Source organism: Falco peregrinus, chromosome Z (genome assembly GCF_023634155.1).
Source record: "Falco peregrinus isolate bFalPer1 chromosome Z, bFalPer1.pri, whole genome shotgun sequence".
Taxonomy (NCBI): Eukaryota; Metazoa; Chordata; class Aves; order Falconiformes; family Falconidae; genus Falco; species Falco peregrinus.
In genome coordinates, this window is record NC_073739.1 from 84,584,237 (window position 1) to 84,606,662 (window position 22,426).

A 22,426-nucleotide genomic window follows, 5' to 3' on the forward strand; every position below is an offset into this window, starting at 1 on the left:
CTTGCATTCATGACTGCATAGACACCCTGCCACTCGGAAGGAGGCATATTATAGGATGCGCTGTTAAGAATGAGATGAAATGGCAACACAGAGAAAATTTCCTCTCTTAAGGTACAAAGGAGAATTGTACCTCGCAGGGAGGGGAGAGGAGATGTTTCCCTCTCCCGGTAAGTGTCACCCTAGAAGAGACTCCATTTCACATCTCCTCCTTGGGAGCCAACTGAATTCAATTAACTCTGCAACTGGAACCAATTAACCCTCTAAAAAGCACAACACCAAACACAGTGGCAGTCTTTAATAAATGTAATAAATACATAAATAATAACATAAAATGCTGCAGCGAGAGGACAGTTTTCCAGTCTATATGATGTGGGCTCCTGATTCTTCAGAGATGTAAGAATGAAGGATTTTGTGGTCTAAAAAAGTAAAAATTACAAAAAAAAAAAAAGAAAATAATTCAAGTAGACCCAGGGGACCTTTAAGATGGGATTCATCTCATTTAACTTTAGCCAACTAAAAACCAGGCATCTAGTCACTGAGCTGTCTTTACAATCGGTATGAAGGGATGGGTACCTCGAAAGAGCCATCTTAAACCCTTATCTTAAAAAGGGATAAGCCTCCTCATCTCTTTACAGACACCTATCTCTCTCCATCGAGACTGGAGGCACCCAGATGATTACATCCGATTAAGATGCCAGTCTTTGATGAAAGTCACAGTAGGCAAGATGGGTGTCATCTGTGAACGCACGAGCAAGCAAGCAGCCCCATCCTTCCCTCTCACAACAGTCCCTCCACTCACATTTGGGTATTCTACCATCACTGCAAATGAGACCAGGAACAGTGTTATTTCTCAAATACATTTGTTAGTGTTCTGTCTGTTACTTTTTAAATTAACTTCTGTTTTTAATCAGCATTGTTATTTCACAAACTGGCTTCTGATGAATACAACACAAATTTGACAGTGCTCTACAGATTATCCATTTTAATTTTTGCTCTTGATTTCCTGTTGAACTAGGTCTTTTAGATAGTAATGGGCAGGCAAGAGGCTTAAGCAAAAAAATATGACTCTACAAATATTAACAAAAAGGCAAAGCAATTCCAGAGAGTACACAGTGCTCGTGACCCCTTGCAAGTGCACTGCAAAGGGCTGCTCAGTGCAAGGGGCTCCGTCCCACCCCTGCAGAGCCCACCAGAGCTTCATTTTTTCCAGCAGTGGAGACAGGACTGAGCTGAATAAGAGGAAACAACTTTATATTAAAAAGAATAAAGCTGCTTCTTCTATAATCCTGCACTTTCTATTTAAGCTCTTTCTATTTTGGATTAAGAAAATAACAACTCTCCATTAGGCCTGGCATTAGGCATTGCCCTGTTTACAAACACATTACAATTTTGCCCAATAGCAGAGCCAGAGGCTTTTTATTTTATTTTTTATTACACTTCAGAATACATTAAAAAACAGCTAGGTATATATATTTTAAAGTTTAAGATATCATACTTTCGGTATATAAGTGTCATCATCTCCTTGTAGTCAGATACTATGGGTTCAATGGCCACATACAACACTTGGGCATTTACAGGCAGTAGGACTCCAGAAGCATGAAAATGCAAATAATTATCACCTAATCTGTTAAATTTGGGCTTAGGGAGTTTTCAGGTGTTTCCTCCATTCCTATTCCTTCACTTCTAAATTTTAAATAGATAACATCTTCTGCACCCTAAGCAAGGAAACGTTGGAATTAAAGGGGACAATTATAAATCAGAGGCTTGTTACTGTACTAGGCAGATGTGGATGGCCATGCAGTCCAGTGATTTTTTTTTTCCTGGACACAGGAGAGCCATGATTTTTGGATGGGGTCTCACCACTACCCCACATCACACTCACAGTGCAATGGCAGAGCTCTCTACCCTGGATTTGTACTGCAAAAAGACTCAATCTTGCCCCACAGTGCTCAGATAATGAAGGTTTAATGAACTGCAGTGTTTTTCCTGTCCTACAGAGCTTGCGTTCACAAGTCCAAGAAAAGAATAAAAACAAGTCAGTAAAGGGGAAGAAACAGAGAAAATGAGATGACAAACATCTGGACAAAGCTGAGACCCATGGAAAGGTAAGAAGTCACCATGCTGATGATCCAGTACTACTGAAATGACCTAGACTGGACTGAATTCCCAACAGAGGTTCAAAAAGAAATAAAACATGGATCATTATACATGGGGGTTTGTTTTGGGGGGGTTTTTGGGGGTTGTTGGTTTTTGTTTTTTGGGGTTTTTTTAATCATTTGACAATGTTCTTGTGCTTCAGCTAAACTGGGTTTGTGGTTAGAAAGAAAATGACAATTTACTGCCAATAATTTTACTGTTAAGGATTTATGCCACAGCCAGGGAACCAGGAACTCCCGTGGAAAGGGCATCTCCCAAACAAGGCACACGACAGAGAGCCTGCGTGCTGACAAAAGCTGTCCTGAGTTGTATGTTTACTTTCTGATAATTGGTAATTTTGCCATGTTAACTTCCTAATTGGATATCAACACATTCTCAGTGTCTGTTGTACACTTCAGTCACAGGCAGGGAGATGTGAAGCATCAGTATTTCACACTGACCAAGCCGCTTAATCAAATCTTGACATGAGCACGAACCTGAAGCACTCTCACCCGTACGTTGCCACTAGTGCCAATTAACCGCTTCAGTTTTAAAAGACAGAGATAAAAGAAAAAAATATGGAATATAAATGAGAAAATTAGGAGAGAGGAAAAAGATAATGTCCATTAGTTAATAAGCTAGTTCATAAATTAAATGCTCTAATTTGTGGTGGTTACAAAATATCCAATTTTAGGAACATGAATTTTCCTCCGTTTATACAACAAGACACAGTATTCCCTAAGTAAGTAAATCTTTCCAAAGAGCATAAAATCAACAAAGTGATTAGACACAGAAAACAAAAGTCAAGCAATGCATTTGCTAACAACTCTGATCCTGCAGAATAAAGCATTATCTAGTGTCTAATCAGGACTCAACACACAATTTTTTCCTGAAGGACTGTAATGGACAAAATACTGTTAAATAAAGTTGGCTTAGGAGAGTCCAGATTAGCACAAAGAACACAAGTGGTTCCGAACAATATGAGTTTAAGGCAAGCCCAAACCAACTGCTCTGGCAACAGACAGCAACTAGTAGCTGACACCAGTTAGTCACAGCACAGGAAGATCAATCCGTAAGGTCCGACTAGAAAAGCTGCATCAGTGGTATAGGAGCAAAACGAAAGCGTGCCTGGCAGGTTACAGTCACATCAGGAACGACAGAACACATAATTTATTTATATTTATGAGATCAGGAAAAAGTATTTTCCAAATCTTTGCTTCCATTTCTCCTACTAGCCTCCACCGCACACATTCAGACACTACAGAAAGAAGTACCCTAGCTCTGAAAAATAAAATAACGCTTCAGAGTTGGGTGCAGTCACAACACAGAATTTGGTACCACTTCTCATGGAGAGGACATTCCCACCCTCAGGCTGACTACACAATATTCATTGCAAAGGAGCAGATTTCAGAAAGGCTACGCCAGAATGTTTATCTACATTTCAGGGAGATGTGATTTATGCTATATGAAATGCCGTGTGAAGGAGGCTTTGCAGTATTGTTAAGTCTTGAGAGCCCAAATCATCTCCCCTGTGCACAGCCCAAGCGAAACAGTTAATCCTGGAGAAGCGGTGGGGGCAAAGAGGTGGATCCTCCTGGAGAAGCGGTGGGGGCAAAGAGGTGGATCCTCCTGCAGACACAGCAGGGTGAGCTTTGGGGTGAACCCAGGACTCACTATGATGGTCTCACAGCTGCAAAACTTAATCAAGCTATTAGGCCACTTTCATTCCTTTCAGGAGGTCTGATGGTGAATCTGCCTTATCACAAATGCAGTAGTCTCATCCCTGGCCTTCTCTCAAAATATCTGCAGCATCTGAACACTTACAAGGCCTAATGGACACAGTCACTGAAGGATAAGGAGCATTTATTCCTGATGCAACGCACCTTGAGCAGCATGGCACTAAATACTTACTCTGCGTTTCAGGATCAGCTGCTATGTGTAGTCCCTGTAATTAAGTACACAGATCTATAAGGAGCTAAAAATAATTTAATAGCTATTTCTTTATTATAACTGTACACACAAACTTCACTGCTGTCACTTCTCCCTTTAATAAGAATCCCCTCAAAGATAAGGAAAATATAGAAACCTATGCTATACTCTGCAAAACTGCCAGCAAAGATGCACCATGCTCACAGGCACTCCTGCATCATGTTACCATATGACAGTCCACCCAAACAGCCTTGTGGTACTGGAATGACAGAGAGGTGATGCCACAGCCTCATCCCTGCATGGCTTTGTTTCTAAAATACTGAAGAAACTCTTTTGTGTAGTTTCACCGGACACTGCTATTTCAGCCTCTCCTCTTGTCAGATCTCACACTAATTTCAAATAGGAACTGCGCCAAAGGAACAGCATCAGATCTTCATAAAGAATTAGGCAAGAAAAGAGTCACAGGAAAGGAGCACTGCACACTGTATTAGTTGGGGGAATTTATCTGGGTTTGTTGTATTTCTGAAACAACTTGCTTCCAAGCTGGAAGTCTACATGCCAGCCTTCACCCCAGTTTGAATGCTCACAGCCAAGTCACAAACGTACCAGAAAGGTTTGTAATGGAAATGCTGACAGACCCTTAAGTCTAGTGGCACTGGCAGGTGCTCCAATACAAGGACATAATTCAATCAAGCTTTTGGCTGACGTCACGAGGCACAAAACAACTCAAACGCTTTATGAACAGTACCAGAACCCCTGAGATTCAATTACAGTCTTGATATTCGATCAGGAGTCATACTTAGCTGTTTTTAATATAAAAAAACCTTTGTACCAGTTATTTATCAAATAGGTTGATCATATTTAAATGTACAGTCAGAGGAAAAAGTGCATCGTACCGTGTGAACCTGATAATCCCAAACCTTCAGAAACAAGACAGGCTTTTATTCAAGAAAAACAGCACCAGGGGACAGTCTAATTTTTATATACTACAAAGCAAAAAGAACCGAATCCCTGTTTTCTTAGGGAGTACAGACATGCCTAAGAATTAACTCTGTGATTTTCATTTTTTTATATTTTTCAACCCCTAATATTATCCTGGTGGAGGTACTGATCACATAGTGAATATAATATGCAATAGGGGTTTAGTTCTGTTTTGTTTTGTTCTGTGGTGTTGTTTTTTTTAAATAAACTTTGCTGGAACCCACAGAAACAGCTCAAGGGGCTGAAAGCATCTGCTTAAATGGTAAGAATCCGAAGGTAAAATCTCCCGTTTGAAGCCTCTCTAGTTCTGCACTCGCGTAAATGAAGCGCCAACCAAGGAAGAATCCCTCCTGCATCAGGCCTGAGACACCTTCTGCAGCTCGCCATACACACCCACAATGAAGCAGGGTGCCATACACCCACACCCCCCATGACAACGCAGCAGCCCAAGGGTGGCACTGGCAATAGGAAGCATGTCAAAGGGCAGGAAGGGACGGAGCTGCTGGGATGGCTGCCACGGCGTGCCAGCTCACAAGCAAGGGATGACAGCCTGCCATTGCTCACAGAGCCCGAAGCAAGAGCACCTTTGCCTCTTCCAGCAGCCAGAGAGCACAGGAGCCTCAGCTTCTCTGTCCCTGCCTCCTGCACCCAACACTGGCATCCATGCCAGGGCCATCGGTGTCCACTTCTGCAGTACAGACTGACACGCCAACGCGGATTTCCTGAGCAAAGGAAATGAATCCCAGACGCCAGCCCCACTGAAGCCAGCTGAAAACGCGAGATAGTTTTCAGCAAGGACTGAGCAGCTATGGAACATGCAAGTGCAGCGCCCGGGCACCTCTCCCCAGTACCCTGCTGAGACAGCGGAGCAGAAGGCACCACCAAGTGCCAGATATATCATCTTAATCTCGGAAGCCTTTTCACCAGGTGAAAAGAAAATCATTATATTCAACAAATCAAGCCTTCGAGGATTAGACAAATTCCACAAGAGGACTCCGCAAATACAGCAGCGTATGTGAAGTGTTGTTTCCAAAATAGATCAATACCCAGCACAGACAACAATAGATTGCAGCTATGTATTGTCATTACTACCAATAGTAGTCTTGAAAGACATCGTTAAATGGTGACTGTCACAATAGCTCTTACGCGAACAATGCTGTTACTGTACCTTCATGCGAAGTACTTTCTTACTGCTCTGAAATCCACCAAGATAAACCCATTGTTAAATGCACCTGGTTGTTTGGTATGCAGATCAGCTGCACTACTGTTTACCTTGGTAGAAAGAGTAAATATGCCAACCTTCCTCAATACTTTTCCTATTTCTGTAACTTTGTTAAGAAAAGAAATTACCCAACAGCCTTTGAAAACATTAGAAAAATTATATAAGAATTTGGTCATCTCCACCTCTCCACTTTGCCAAAAAGCACCAGGCAGAAAGCTTTCACTGCAAACAGGTTAAGGAAGCAAATTTTGCAGGCTAGTGTTACAAGACCACAGATTTGTGCCCAAGCACAAACCCCAAAGTCACAGGTTTGAAGACCTTTGAACAGCACAAATGGTAAGAGGCAGATTTCGGCATTTGGACTAGATCCCACGAGGCGCACGATACCTCCCAGACGACAAAAAAAAGTGGAGGCCCCTCAACATCTCATCGCCTCAGACTGACAGGCAGCATCAGCTGCGTGAAGGCAGACGAGGAAATCTGGTAGTGACTTCTACTTAGCGGTTAATAGGACAGAATAAGTAACACCAAATTAAATTATTCAAGGGACTAGTTTTAACTGTTGTTATTCCTCCTGTCTTCCGAGGTGCAAGAGGAACTCTATGGACTATCTACAGACACTGGCAGATGGTACATACTATTACATGTGTATAAATTTCATATGCCTACATCTTCAGCAGGACATGTAAAACATTCCCAGGCTATGCCGGCTCTTCTCTCTGATGACCACATGGTGAGCTTACTTGTACTAGAAATTTGTCTGAGCAATGACAGTGTGATCTGGCTGGGGGGATCTGTCTCACCTAGCCTTTAACAGCCAGAACGCAGCAAGCTATGCTTCGGCAAATCGCTAAGTCCTTTGGCAGAGAATAGGCATCGCCAGAAAATGAGTCACAGTGCTGACCTGAAACGCCTTGGGGCAATCTCTCCTCTGCCAGCTCTGAGAAGCCCTAGGAGATATAGGCACCTGACATTCACATGGGTTGCATTTCATAAGCTTCAAAACAATAGGCTGCCTCTGATTCAGGAGCAAAACAAAAAAAATAATAATTTCCACTTCTTGAAATTTAATTCCTATCCCTTTTCAGTTCTAATTTGATTATGTCAACCACCCTGGCATTGTTTGTCTCAGAAAATTTTGGTAAAAGATCTTTAAACCATTACAAACACATACCCTGTTCCTTATTAAACAATTGCAGATCTGTTATCTTGGCTTATGGCAACTGATATAAATAACATCATGATATCAAACACTGAAAACCACAGGCCTGGGGCCACCAAGGTTCTACTCTTTTCTTGGGCCTTGCAAAGACACAAATTTCCAGATAAAAGATGTAGTTTACCATTAGAAGTAAATGTTTTATCTGTAAAGCTTACAAAATGACTTTGTTTATCATAGCAGAAGAAGGAAAAAAAAAGGGGGGGGGAATAATTTCAGTCTCAAAACAAAACTGTTTATATGACAGCTTTTAGTGCTCCATGATTCTGTGCATTTAAGAGAGATTCAAGCAATTAACAGCATAAACTTTCATTACACAGTTCTATTATATATGTTTATGTGACGTAGTTGTTCATCTGTTAAGTGATTTCCTCATTACAACAGTACGGTCAAGATATTTGCTGACCTTGTCAAAAAATGTCAAGCAGTTTATTCGCAACGTTCCTGGGATCCCAAAGTGTGTGCTCGAATCCTTTTACTTACTAGGTAAGTAAAAAATCAAAGCAATTCCAGAATTCAGTAATGGTTTAAATCATGAAGCCGGGGGGTGGGGTGGGTGTGTATGAGAAATAATAAATTAAATCACATATTCTTTCTGCAGGAGCCAAAAAATAAGTGTAAGTGGTGAAAGATTAAAATTTGCGTGACCTGGTATTCACAAGATACACAGGCTGACAATTATTTGTGCCTATTTAATGTTTCTTGGGAATTCAGTCAATGGAAGCTGCATTTGCCTATGACAAAAATCATATGAATTTGGGAGTGGCATGAGTACAAATCTAATGGGTAGAAGCCAAATTGTACCTCACATGGTCCCAAATACTTTTTTTTTCCGGCATCCCTTACTGAACACTTTAGACAAGCTTTGCACTCCTACTTAATTCCGAGTCAGACTTAAGTTCATTGGTTTAACAGATACACTTTGTTCACAGATACCTCCTATCCACTGAATAATCTGAAACATTATTTCTGTTACTGCTAAATTTGGCAATGGCAAGCACAAAGGTCTCCTCCAAGTGACATTTGGCTGGAACTGGCCCCCAAGCATTTCAGTCTTTCAGACAGCTAATGTGTATGGTTTTGAATTATTAAATATATTGACAAGGTAGACACTCACTGATTATGACAAAAAGTATTTTAAAGAAAAGCTACAAATATCCAACAGGCATGACTGAACTGTTTCAGATACAATTCACTTAGATCAGATCCAATGCAACCTCTTTGCAGAGTATTTGTTTAGAGCCTCTTCCATTTTATGAGGCTAGTTTTCCTCCAACATCAGAAATCAAGAAGATTCATGTCCCCCCCATCTTTTTTTTTTCTCTCTCTCCTTTTTTTTTTTTTTTTTTTTTTTAATTACGAAGATAGGACATTAGCTTCCAGATTTAAATACATGTGAGTGATTGTAGGTGGCTGTGTCTCCAGAATGTCCTCTGCAGGATACGCTCAGTTTGCCACTGCAAGCAAGATACAAACTCAGAAGTAACCTCTCTTCTTTGTAACTAAATATGTAGCTCCTCCAAGTATGCACTACGGTGTCTCAGGCCAATTCAAATACCATAGCGTGGGTCTTTTTCTGCCCCCACAGTACTCTCTTTAATAGGACTTGGAGGGGAGGAGGATTGAATGCTTCACAAGTAAACATAGCTGGAAGGATGGGAGGTAACTAGCATTCTTCTTCTTCTTAATCATAATTACGAAACATTAGGGATGAAAAATATGGAAGCAGTTGCCTTTGTGTATCTATGTAGCTAAAGCCTCAAGTATTTTTCAACACGCAAAACAAGAGAGGAGTATTACAAAGCACAGCCACCGGCCAGCAGCGGCAGAGCTGGACCGGGTGAGGGGCCGGAGGCTCTGGGGCTCAGAGGTGCTGTGCCCTGCACACCAGCATGCTGGAGACCTGGAATGCCGCCTGGCACATGGAGGAATGTGGTGCAACATGCAAGCAAAGCCAACACCCAAATTCAACCATAATTTTCTCTGTTTTCTGACATATACCACTAGAAAGGCAGACTACCTATATGTTGACATATAGCACTAGAAATGCAGCCACCTCTGTTACTGCAATAGTTATTATGTACCTACTAAACTCCTTTCCCTTCATTATTAAAAGTACTTTTCTGACCCACAGGCTTAAAATTTCTCATGTATTATTCCCCCCTCCCCTGCCTTATGAATGGCAACTCTGCATTATAACCCCCAAAATAAATCCCATTCTTCCAAAATCCTCCCTGGTAAAGGGTGCATTCTTCCCTAGCACACACACGCACTATTCCTACTAACAGGACCTGTGCATGTACCCTGAGGTGTGCCTAACCTGAGCAGCCACCACAACATTTTGGAGGTGAAAACTGTATTTAATTCAGTTTTTCTGAGGGTCAACCAGTAGTAGCAGAATGAGGCACCTTTCCCAGAAGGCCACACTCCAAAAATGAGCTGTACTTCGAAAAGTGTATTTGGTTATAATTTACTCACAAACACATCCAACCTTTAAAAAAAAAAAAAAAAAAAAAAAGAAGACTTCAAAATCAAGCTGAATTTGTGATTCCCTAGTTAAAGATGTATTAATTTGTAATCACTGTAACTCTAATGCAGGACAAGCCCTAATCAAACTATTGGTAAAATTAAAAGCAAGCCTTTAAATCCTTTAAACTGACTTCACTTTATTCAGTGACGTCTGTGCTAGCAAAGATTTTAGGGGCTTTTTTTGTGTGTGCAATAGAATGGCCAATCATAAGAATTCAATTATTCTACTGCTACTCACACCAACACAATATTCAAACATATACATAGCTGGCAATCTATAACAGATGCTTGAAAACTTAAGTAAAATTAAATACTTAAAATAGAAGAAGCAGAAATTGAACATAAACAGGAAGATGTGGGCTCTGATTATCAGTTCGAAAACTGAAATATGCCAAATGTGACAGACCTAGCAAATTCTTTAGCACCACAATTGTTGAAAAAACCCATTCCCAAAACTGAGCACCAGCGACCATCATCTTCCCTTTGTTTTACAATGGCTTGCACTCAAGATTACAACAGATGCTTTTACTGCAGAAGGTAAGGTACACTATTCAGAAAATTTTAGAAGATCCAGGAAAATTAATTTTATATTGGCAACTGTCCTAAAAAAAAGGGGGGGAAGGAGGAAAAGAGGAAAAAAAATACCACCACCACCCCACTTCATTCTAATGGATGTGTATTGCTCAATTTAAGTAACAGGTATTACATCACTTTACAAATACAATATAAATTTGAGGTAACTCCAGGGGAGTTTTCTTAAAAATAATTTCAGTCTTCACCAATTCTCCCTGTTAAGGTCTAAACCAGCATGGCTGAACTGTTTTAGTGCTCTCTGCTGAACACCTGCAAACATCAAACAAAAACTCCAGGTCCTTTACTGGGTTGACAAAAGCCTTTCATGTGAAAAATGCTCCATGGGAATGTCACGGCTGTGGCTCAGGTTACATTCCTTTCTCCCTTGCAGCCCTCACCATTTCTTAACATGGTAAGAAGCCATGTTTGTGAAATTAAAGATTAAAAGGAAACATGGCTTTACTTTATTTTCATTCACACATTACAAATCACAATAGAGCATCATATATTAGATGAGTAAAAAGCTATTAAGATGACTTTAAGCATGAAATATTACCACACTTCCTAAAGCACAGTCAGTTTCACTTCACTGCTTGGGATTACTTTTCTTTGGGGTCTTTTTTTTTCTTTTTCCTCCCCCCTATAAGAGAAGTTTCGGGTTAATGCAGAGGAATGACATCTGTGGTTCCCCATCTCAGTAAATATAATTTTTAAAAGAGGACCATTAAAAGAAGGTCAGCTCAAACTTCAGAAAGGCATCTGTCCAGGAGGAAGAACAGGCTGCATTCAGATCACTAAAATTCCGTATTATCAATATGTATAATTAGAACAATAAACTGTGTTCATATGTTATTAATGGAGTTATCTTTAAACCTTCCATACAGTTATAGAAAACATCTCTTACAGCAGTTGTCTGGGAGCTATCATATCAAATCTGAATTTCTCAAGTCCTGTCTCATTACACCACCACACACCAAATATTCTTAAGGAGCAAGACTATGGCAAACTGCTAGCTGGCCAGCAAGAGCACAGGGAAACAATAGCCACGCTTCTCCTTCACACAACTGTGTCTTCAGGCCACATATCCACCCTCTCACCGAGTATCAGTGAGGGGCAATTCACCAGTGCCTAGATTTTGACAACTTTTCTGAAATCACTGATCACTCACTACCAAACTCCCTGTCTGATAACCAAACAACAGATATTCATACAGAAAATTCAAAGTGGCTTTCCCTTAGAAGAGCATGCCCTGTGCTGCATGCCTTTGTGCAAACAAACTACCAACATACAGTATATGTTCCTTTATCAAGCAGGGTACTTCAGCCTGCATCATCAGAGACTGGTGTATGCAAGCATTTACATGTTGTTACAGTGTGGGAGAGTTCAGGTGTTATTTTAAATGGTCTGTATCTTAATATTACTAACTTGCTTCAGCTCATTAAATTATCTGTATGACTAAAACGATGCGTCAAAGTTACTTTAATGCTTTCAGATTTAGAGACAATAAAAAACAATATAACCCCTTGATTTCACTCACTGTTCAGATTTGCTACCCTGTGGTATTTCTGATGAAAATGACTTCATAGATGAGGTTTACAATGCATTTATTAAATATAACTATCTAGTCAATTGCTGTTAGACCAAGTGTTAGTTGCTGCATTGACTGGTATATAAGCATGATAAATTGATTTGTCTGGCAAACACTCTTTGCTTCTCTCCAGTGAAAACAAAAACAGTGAATATTATGTATTCAGTTAAATCAGTTACTAAAATAATGTAATTCAGAAAATGACCAAAAATAGGATTAAAATCATTCGCTTGTGAGATACAAGACAAATCATGTTTACAAAGTTATTCAAACCTAACACTAAAATTCTCCAAGTCACTATATTCATAATATAACCTAATTAGTGAAGATATAACAGTAGCATGTTATTATTTTGAAAGTCTGAATAAAATGCACAAAACGAGTGCTTAATAATTGTAGGTGGCATTTGATCTAGTGTCTTAAAAATGTTTATTAAAGACTACCTTCAAATTAGGAAGTGCTTCCTTGGAAATAAAAAGTTAATTGACATACTAGTGCATTTAATAAAAATGGCCATACTGAATACACAGAAGAGGCTCCTTTAATTGAGTACAAACTGCAAATACCAGGCATGAAACTATATGCAATGACGTGTTTATATCTAGATATCCACTGGCAGTTTGCAGTGAAGACTTGTCCAAATTTACCATCTGATTTAGAACAGTACTCCATGTGTAACAATACTACGTACAGTGTGTTGGTATGTGTAATTGCCTGCACTTTTAAAATACTGCAACTCTCTACCTGGAGATGTATTTGTGTTCTGTCCAAAACACCACATCCGCAAGGCAGGGAACCCTCTTAAACGAACTTAATACAAGAGTAAGGAAATTTCAAATGCGTAACTATCTTTGCTCGTTTTACTTCTAATTTGTCAGGCATATAAAAGCCTCTATATATAACTTCAGTTGCCAGACAATTATTGTACACATATGTTCTACCGCAAAGAGCTCTGATATTTCTTTTATCATGAAACAGGACTTCTGTTTTTATGGAATGCAGAACTTGCCCATATAGTACTACTACAGCCAAATAAACAAAGAAATCCTCCGGTTAAATTTCAGGGACTCTTCAAAACCAGTCAGATATTTAGAAAGAAAATGCCCCATCTTCCACCAGGACAAGAAACTAGCCCGAAGATTTTAATTCACAAAAAAATATTCTATCAGCAAACAGTGATCTCTAATACTAAAGAGTTCTTTTCCCGGAAGAGGATGGTGTTGATACTCGGACACTCGCTTATTTATTTATTTAATTTAAGCAGCCTTCAATTCTTACTCACTAAATTAATTCTCACACAACATGTTTTGAAAATAATTTCTGATGTACAAAAGATAGCATCTGAAATTGTAAACAAAAATCTGCAATGCTCAGCTTACAAAAGAAAAAATTTAAGCTAGCTCACCCTGAACAGAGGAAAAACGTCAAGGTTTCTTTTTTTTTTAAAGAAAAAAAATCATAACTGTATGGAAATACTGTGAAAATGTCCCAGACTTGTGGAAATAATAATAATAATAATAACAACAATAGCTAGCACCTAGGAATAATTCTGCTCAAATCTGAATGATTCTGCTCCCTAGAAGAGATTTAACACAACCACAACAAAGGTAATGCGTATGGATAAATAACTAACAACATTTTAACTATGTATGAAACAGAAATGTTACATACTTGAGCCAGTAAAATGTCCACTTGCCAAGGAAGTTGGTCCATTTTTCCCACTGCTCACAGGAGGTGAAAACATCTAAAAAAAACAAACAGGCATTACTACTAGAAAACAAGAGATTCCCGAGTCCACTGAGTCAAAAGTTCCTTCCACATTTGCTGTGAACTACATTAATAGTTTGTCTACCACAAAACAGCATCCCCACAGACCTGAAAACAAGTCAATATTTCTTATGGCCCCCACCAGCCCCTCACCACCATCATCAAGTTTTTATTAGGCTCATTAGCTCCCCAAACAATATTCACTTCCCGAACAGTTTGAGCAATCCCAGTCCCCAGCAGTGTTATCCAGGCTGGGAAGCGGGGCTCGCTCCCCTTTCCAACTCTCAAGCTGACAAAGGCGAAAAAAGTTTTTTTGTTGAAACCTTGGCCATAAATGTAGCAATGTCCATTTCCATCCCGCTTTAGGATTTGCCTATCATATGTGAACCCAAATAATAATAATGCAAAGTGCCACCTGCCCTAAATTCTCATTTTGTCTCTAACACGAGAGCAATTTGAAGCAAGGCTCTCTCCCTCTCCCCCTCTCTCTCCCTCTCTCTTGCTCCCTCTCTCTCTCCCTAGCATTTATTTCGACCCTAATTGGTTTCTCTCTTCTTCGACGTGTCTAGTGGATAATACGCACCTTCCCTGAGTCAGAGCCTGCAAAAAGCGAAGGAACAAATGGAAAAAGTGCAACAAGCAAAGAGGGGGCTGCAAAGCTGCCTCAGGCTGTGTTTCCTGGCCAAACTTCCCCAAGCCATTCCTCCACAGCAAAGTCTGGAGCAGCAGCAGCAGCACCAGCCTGAAGCAGCCTCATTTACACGGGAAAGGGGGGGGGGAGGGAAGTTGGGGGGGGTGTAGGTTTTTGCGGGGTGTTGCTGGTCTTTAGGAACATACATGCGTCTCACAGCAAACTGATTCTCCCCTGAAATAAATAAATAAGTCGATAGATAGATACTCTTGACATATTGGGGGGGGGGGGGGGGGGGGAGAGGAAGGAAGGGGCTGGGAGGGGGAGCCTGACAAAACTAGACAAGTGCACACGTCCGGATTAACGTTTGGCCTCCAAACCAGCCCGGCCAGGAACAGCCCAAAGAGACAAAAAAGTACTTTTTACCAAAAAAAACAAACAAACAAAAAAAACCCCCACTATCTAGCTGGGGGGCTTCAGAGGAGACTGGAGCAGTTTTAATGACAGCAGAAGCCATATGAGATTTCAGTGAAAACTTTAAACTGAGACAGTCATGGATTTCTTTGCACTTTCCATGTGCCAAAAAAATGAAACAAGGGAAGAACTGAAAACAGAATATAAGCAACTAATTAGCAATTAATTAGTTCATGTGCCAACAACGCTATAAAATGTAAAGCACAATAAAAGTGTTAGATATTGTTATTAACTAATGATGAGAAATGTTCGGTTTTAGGGCTGTCTCTCTCTTTATATGAATTATTTTAGATATCCAAGACATTAAAATAAGCTGTGAACACGATTGCATCTCCCATCACATACAGTAAGAAATAATAAAAAGACTAATTATTTTTTTTTAAGCAGGAAGATATTTACCATGGTTCTAGCTGCTGATTAAAAATTGCCCAATGTACTTAGATCACAGTTTTGTTTTGATTTTGTTGGTTTGGGTTTTGGTTTGGTTTTTGGTTTTTTTGGTTTTTTTTAGTTTAACAGATCAGCTAGAAGATATTTTTTTACAGCTGTTGTTAATTTCCACCGCTGTTTCTTACCGCACTGAAATCCAGTAAATCACTCAGTTCTTTGTCCGTCCCTAAGGCAGCCATTCGCTGTTGGTGATGCATTTTAGCAAAATCACACAAACCTAGAAACATGGAAATAACCGCAATCAGAAACCCAGTCCCGAGCCTTGCAGGAAATACAATCGGATTTTTCAGGGGGGTGGGGGGTGGGTAGTTGAAAAGAAGGGAGGGAAAAAAGATGGAGGGGCAGCAAAAACAACAACAACAAAAAAGCGATATTGTATTTCCAAAGAGGCGATCGAAACCCGGTAACATCCACTCTAAACCCAAATCCGGAGGAGAAAAAAAAGAAAAAGCCTCGCTCCTGGAGCATCATTTATGCAACAGGAGGTTCAGCGAGGAATGAATGAGGATCCCAGAGAAGAAAACTACAGCCATCCGCTCCCAACTTTTTCCCCTTCTCCTTCTTCCACGCAAAGTAGCGTTTAGAGGCAGAAACGGCAAACAGCAATAACAGCAATGAGGAAAAAAAAAAAAAAAAAGAGCGAGAGAGCGAAAGCGCGATGCAAAGTCGCAGGCTACGGAGGCGCCGGTGCGGAGGGACGCGGGGCGGGGGTGGCAGGGCCGGGAGGGAAGCAGAGAGGAGGCTTTAACAATTAGCCCCAATTTCTAATTTGCGGGGAGGAGGGGGGTTAATAACAACAACCCAGGAGCGGCTCGGGCCTGTGCGGAGTCATCGGCTCCCTCCGAGCGCCCGGGGGGAGGGGAGGCGAGGCGAGGGAGAGGAAGGGAAGGGAAGGGGCGCGGAGCGGAGCCGAGCCGAGCCCGGCGCAGCGGTCGCCTTGCCCGCCGCAGCCCCGCTCCCCACCGCCGCTGCGTGCCCTGCCCTGTCCTGCCCCGCCGGCAGCACCGGGAGCGCGGGGCCGCTGCGCCGCTCCGTACCCGCCGATCACAGAGCTGCAGCTCCCGGGCAGCCGCCGACTCCCGCCCGCGCCGCACTTTTGCGGGGTTTATACTTTAAATTTCCCCAGCTCGCGCACATACACATGGCAAAGCGAGTTTATACGAGGCTGCAAATACACGTGATGCGGAGACTTTGCCAACAGGAACAATATTTTTTCCCTTTGTATTATCCAGTCCATTTTTTTTTTATTCTGCTTTGTTTTGGTTTGTTTGTGACCCCTCGTCCTCCCCCCCCCCCCCCCCCCCCCCCCCCCCCCGTGCTTACAGCTAAATTTCAAGCCCGAGGGGGGTGGGGGGTTCGATTTACAGAGAGCATTGCTGCAAACTTCGCAAAAATCGGCCCTTTGATTTGCTCTACGCTCAAGTTTCTGGGGACGATGCCAGCGGCCCCCTCCCCCCTCAGCATGTTACACTTTTATTTTACATTTTGCTATTACAGGCCCGACACACTTCACAAAAAACTAGTTCGACTTCATTTTACGGTAGGAAAGAAAGCACCAAGTTATCATGCTTAGCGTTTGCACCTTAGTGTGTATCTCACACGTATAATTACACCCTGTATATAGCATGTATATTTATACACACGAGCAATTATGTGTGCACAACACGCGGTGTACTTCCTATTTGCATTTACACATCGAATAACTTGCACCTCTTTTTAAGTAACGCATTGGGATCGACAATGTAAAAAAACCCAAAAAACAAAAAACACAGACAAGTTACTCTAACAGCAAATTGTAACTTTACCTTAAATGGCCACAAATATGTTCACAATATTCCAAGGGGGGGGGGGGGGGGGGGGAGGAACAAAAATAACAAAAACAAAAAAAAAGAAGAGAGGAATCTTCTGCCAAAGTGCTTTATTATCTCACACGTGTGTGACCCTCCAAAACCACGAAAAAGTACTGCAAGTGTCAGTCCTGCTCCGGGGTACTCCACAGATTTACAGGCACCCTACACCTGGCTTTGTTGGGATTTGGGGTTCCCGACCACCAAACGCCCGCCACCAGCTCCCCCACCCAGACAGCCGAGACGCCAGACAGCCAGCCAGAAAAAAACAAAAACAAAAACAGAAAAAAAAAAAGGAAAGAAAAAAAAAGAAGGTCCGACAACTTTTCCCTCTATTGTTTTTACAAACACATGGTGACTGACAATCTGCGAGCGCCGTGGCTGCTCGGGGACTTTCCCCTCTGTCTTTCCTTAAAAAAAAAAACAAAAAAAAAAAAAACACCAAAAAAAAAAGCAAAACCCCCAGAGCGAGCGCGGAGCCGCCCGTCCCAAACTTGTTCCAAGTTTACAGCGCTCTCCTCCTCCTCCTCCTCACCACCACGGCCTCCCCCGCGGAGACGCGGATAATAGCATCTCTCCCTGGAAGACACATCGCCAGCCGCTCACATCCGGGCAATGCCCGCCGCCTTATAAGCGCCGCCGCCGCGCCGCCGCTCGCAGACAATGACGAGGGAGGGAGGGAGGGAGGCGGGCGGGCGGGACGGCGCGGCGCGGCGCGGGGCCACCAAGATGGAGGGGGCCCGCCGCCCCCCGGCCGCGCCGCTCCGCGCCGCTCCGCGCCGCACCGCGCGTCCGCCCACGTGTTCTGCGGGGGCGGTTGGGGGGGGGCGTATTGCCCCCCCCCGCCCCCCTTCAGGAACCGGAAAGGGGGTTTGTAGGGCTGAGAGCCGCACGGTGGGATCCGCAGGGTGGGTGTGCTTTGCTTATTTTTTGGGGGGGTTTAATATCATGGGGGCAGAGCACACGGTTGTGCTGGTGTTCAAACGGTGACAAAATGAAAATGCAGAAGTGAATGGCGAAAGGGCAAAGGGAACCAGCGTGGGGGGAACCCGAGGAAGCGAGCTGTGCAGGTGGGGACGGAGCACAGCACCCTGGCCTGGAAGAGGTTAGGAGAAATAGCATGTGGGGTGATGCTCCGCATGGCTGTGGACCCCGTGTCTTTCCCTCCACAGCTTCCTCAAGGGTGGCGAGAGACACTCGGTGATGAATGAGAGGCTTTGCACCTGCATTACTTCACTGGGCCTAGAGATGAAAGTGTAAACCCAAAAGCAGTAATAGAAAAAAGCAAAGATGCCTTACATTGAGACCTTTTGTACGGGTGAGCAGGAAGACACCCACACCACTGGGGGACCGGGTAGGATGGTGCCAAGTAGCATCGGGGATGGCCACTGAGGGTGCCTGCCGTGGGGAAAGCAGCATTGTGGTCCCGTGCCTCTGCATGGCCAAGGCTGCTGTCCTTGGGGCATGCGTGGGGGATAGCAGCTGCACATACACCTCCTATAAAACTTCAGCTTTCCAGATCCCAGGCCTCATTTGCACTGATCTGTATTTTCCCCTAATCCTCTCTTGGGCTGGGAAGTGTCCTCCTTCCCACAGCGTGCCACGCACACGCTGCGGTACACTTGGGTGAGTGTACTCTTCTGCGAGAGCAAGGACACATTATTTGCACCCCATGGTGAAATGGTGAGAGAAAACCAGAAATGACTTAACGTGCCTTTCCAAAGGGCATGGGGTGCAGACATATGGTCTAATACAAAAATACATGACAGCCCTTAACTGTGAAAATGTCACTGGGCCAGCACTGGTGCCCCCTCAGCCACGCTCCAGCATCTGGCCTCTTGGGGACCCATGCTGATGTGAACAAGGCTGCCTTTGGTGTGGCCTGGAGGCTGAGGGAGAGGCTGGTGCCAAGGTGGCCACTGGGGCGCGGGGGTGGCCCTGCCCTCGTGGGTGTTCTCCCATGGCCATTTCACGTAGCTGTGAGGAAGCCGGCCTGGGCAAGGGCTAGCCTCCCTCTGTGGCTGGAGGCTGGGTTCGTTTCTGGGATCAGAGCTGCCCGTAACCCTCCCCAATGGACCCGTCTCTAAGGAGCCCCCAAAGCCACCGGCACCGCCATTTCTCATGCAGAGTAACACTTCAGAGAGAGTACTCATCAGCTTATCCCACTTCTGGCTGAGCTGCTGGCCCTCATGGAGGTCATGATGAAGTCTTCTGTTCTCAGCAGTACCGAAAACAGGGTTGTGTTTGGTGCCTCCAACAACAGCTCCGTCAAGGAGCCCTTTGTGCCCCCACCTGCACAGCACCCCTTTCCCGACAGCTTAGCAAAGCTGCAGTGCACTCTGCTTGTGGGGAAGAAGGGCACGGTTCTCCTCAGGGAAAGGTCAGTACCTCACAAGTGAGGCCTGGGGCCTTCCAGAAGGTCCCAAAGGGCCCAGGAGCTGAGGTGCGGGGGACCACGCACCGCCTGCCTCAGATGTCCCCTCACGAGGCCTGGGCCAAAATGGAGCTCCTGCGCAGGTGGGGGCCGGGGTGGCCTGCCCTCCCCTCAGGCGGTAGCCCACCAGCAGCTGGGGCGGTGGGAGCCCCAGGGTGCCATCCCTCAAAGGGACATGGGTGGCTTTTGGAGGGTGAAAGGTGGCAGAGCCCGCCGGAGCAAAGCGGCCATGCCTGGTGGTAGCATAAAGGTACGCAGTGCCCTCGGCCCCGGCTGGCATGGGGACACCCAGGGCAAGGATGTTGGTGGTGAGGGCTGCTTGCTTGCTGTACCCCAGAGCTGGGCGTCGGGGGACTTGGCAGGCTGGTGGGGCTCAAAGCACAGCCATTTCCCTCCATTATTAAAGTTGGGTTTTTTTTTCATCTGAGTTGTTATTCGCTTGGTGCCAGCAGTGGTCTTAGTGCTATACGTGGTACAAAGGAAAAGGCAGGGCCAGTGCCAAATTGCTTATTGTTTAAAATGTAGATTTTTTTTTTTTTCCCTCAAAGTGAATTGGTGCAGAGAAAACCGGAGGAAAAAAAGCAATATAAGCCCAGAGAGGGGGAAGACAAGGCTTTATTTAACTATTTAACCCAGTAACACATCCAGGATCTCTGGATGCCACTGAAATGAAGCATTAGTCGAGATTAGACCGGAAGGAGCAGGCCTCGTCAGCCCCTGTCTGCATGACCCTCGCTCCCCACACCCGGAAAGGAAGAGGAGAGCAGGGCGGCCGGTGCTCCGATGGCCGGGCTGCAGGGCTCCCAGGCCCTCCCACAAGACATGTTCCCCATGAGGGTCAGGGAATCTTGGAAATCGCACTGTGCAGGCCTGTCCCAGCCCCCTTCCCCAATTTCCAGACGCTTCCTGGGTACCATTTCTGTCTGTTGCACTCAGCTATTTCAGTGTTGCACGTACCTTGGTTCAGCTTACTACATTTCCTGGCCTGCTGCTGCTCTTCATCATGATTATGCCGGGGTGTCATTTCAGTGTTTCAGAAGAAAGAAATTGTTAATGTAATAATTAGGGATGTAAATTACACCTGATTTGTGCCTGGCCTGTTCGGATATCAACCATGTTTTAGTTCTGGATTAATCAAGTCGTAATTAAATCCATTTTTAATATTAGCAATAACTGAAGCATTAGTGGTATTAAAGCAATATAAAAATGCACTACTTTCAGGGAAAATAGAGGTAAATATAATTATTCACCTCACAACAGTGAAAAATTAATAAAACACAAAATGTAAATTTACGATGACACATAAGACTTCACACATAGTGAAGCTACTTTCTGTAGCAAGACCTTGTCTTTCTGGAGTACACTAGGTTGGCAGACTGAAAATTAATGCGGAAGCTACGGTTAATAATGGGCTATGGTGTTTTGTTTTTAAATTAAATAGGAAAAGGAATAGCACAACTGCTTTACTGGCCCCAGCATTATTTATTTTGCAATTTTAATCCGCTGTATTTTATACTGTCCCCATATGTTCAGTTTTCAGCATGCCACAGAATTTTGTATGGACAATTCGCAAGTGCAGATGTTGCTGAGGACTGAGAGGGGCTGCTGGCAGTTGGGCCTTTTCCCACCTCAGAAGTCATATGAAGCAATTTGGAACCACACGATGTTAGCTGAAGTGCTCTGTTAACATGGTAAGTGGTGTTACAAGTATGAGCATTCGATAAAGATTCACATCTTGAGGTTCCTGAATGTGTCCATTAACTGTAAGTCTCCAAAGACATGTTTTCACCCTGTCTGTAGATTTTAATAGCAGGATAGCGAAGTACTAGACTGCATTTTGTTCCAGTTTGGGGCTATGATTGTGCCCTTTTTCATTCCTAGAAAAATCCATCCATGTGGCCTTGTCATAAAGCTATGAAAAAGTTGAGCATGCACATGTTCAGTGGATACTCTTTATGGATTTGCAGATAAGCTTTTCGGAAATTTTATCAGACTATTTTCAAAATAAATTGATTATTGTTACAAAGTGCTGTGTTGCTACAATAACTGATGCAATGGAAGAACCCATGTGGAAATTGATAATTCTGGCGGCACGGCATGCACAGCCTGCATATGGTGCCATTAACGAGTCCTAGGGCCACGCACCAAATGACAGCAACTAAACAAGCGGCTGCGTGGCAGTTTGCTCAGTGAGCACGATCCACTCCATACACAGGACCAGGCAGGGGTCCTCTGGAAGAAAATGGCATGTGATGAAGTTATTAATGTCTGTGTCGAAAATGTGTGGTGAAGAAGCTGGCTGCAGCTATGGTGTTGATGTTCTCCAGTCCAACTCCACAAGCACTGCTGATGGAAGGGCTGCTACTGCCTGGCTCTCTGTGTTGACTTGTCTGTGAGATGCTTCTTCTCCCAGGACTTTCCTGGCCATGCTCAGCCACAGGACTCAGTGGGCCCTCCGCCGAGACGGAAGGCATGCAGCACCGTCCTGCATCTTGCCCCACAGCAGTATTTTCGCCCTGCCAGCAGTGCAGTGGCTGCCCAGGAGCAAGGGAGAAGGGTGCAGGCTCTGCTGCTCAGCAAGTTCTCTGCGTGATGGCTTTGCACAAGCAGATAAAAAGAGAAAGAGCCATGGTGGGGACAGGACAA

At 43.7% G+C, this 22,426-nt stretch overlaps 1 protein-coding gene and 1 long non-coding RNA gene across 15 annotated transcripts in view; one reads left to right on the forward strand and one right to left on the reverse strand.

Annotated features, from left to right (window-relative positions):
- Positions 1–18,016, reverse strand: part of LOC129782764 (transcription factor 4-like) — a 150,133-nt gene extending 132,117 nt beyond the window's left edge. The window contains exons 1-3 of one of the 11 annotated variants that reach the window (XM_055791303.1): positions 17,882–18,016; positions 15,625–15,716; positions 13,849–13,921 (exon numbers count right to left, since the gene is read on the reverse strand). In XM_055791303.1, coding sequence (XP_055647278.1) covers positions 13,849–13,921; positions 15,625–15,696 — 145 coding nt within the window. In that variant the 5' untranslated portion in view covers positions 15,697–15,716; positions 17,882–18,016. The other 10 variants (XM_055791301.1, XM_055791302.1, XM_055791300.1 and 7 more) reach the window with 10 other exon arrangements.
- Positions 18,017–18,165: 149 nt separating this feature from the next.
- The window catches only part of LOC114013714 (uncharacterized), a 28,912-nt gene continuing 24,651 nt past the window's right edge, over positions 18,166–22,426 (forward strand). The window contains exons 1-2 of one of the 4 annotated variants that reach the window (XR_008744840.1): positions 18,166–18,254; positions 21,314–21,471. This is a non-coding gene — a long non-coding RNA (uncharacterized LOC114013714). Of the gene's footprint in view, positions 18,255–21,313; positions 21,518–22,426 lie in introns of those variants that run through there. The other 3 variants (XR_003556855.2, XR_003556856.2, XR_003556857.2) reach the window with 3 other exon arrangements.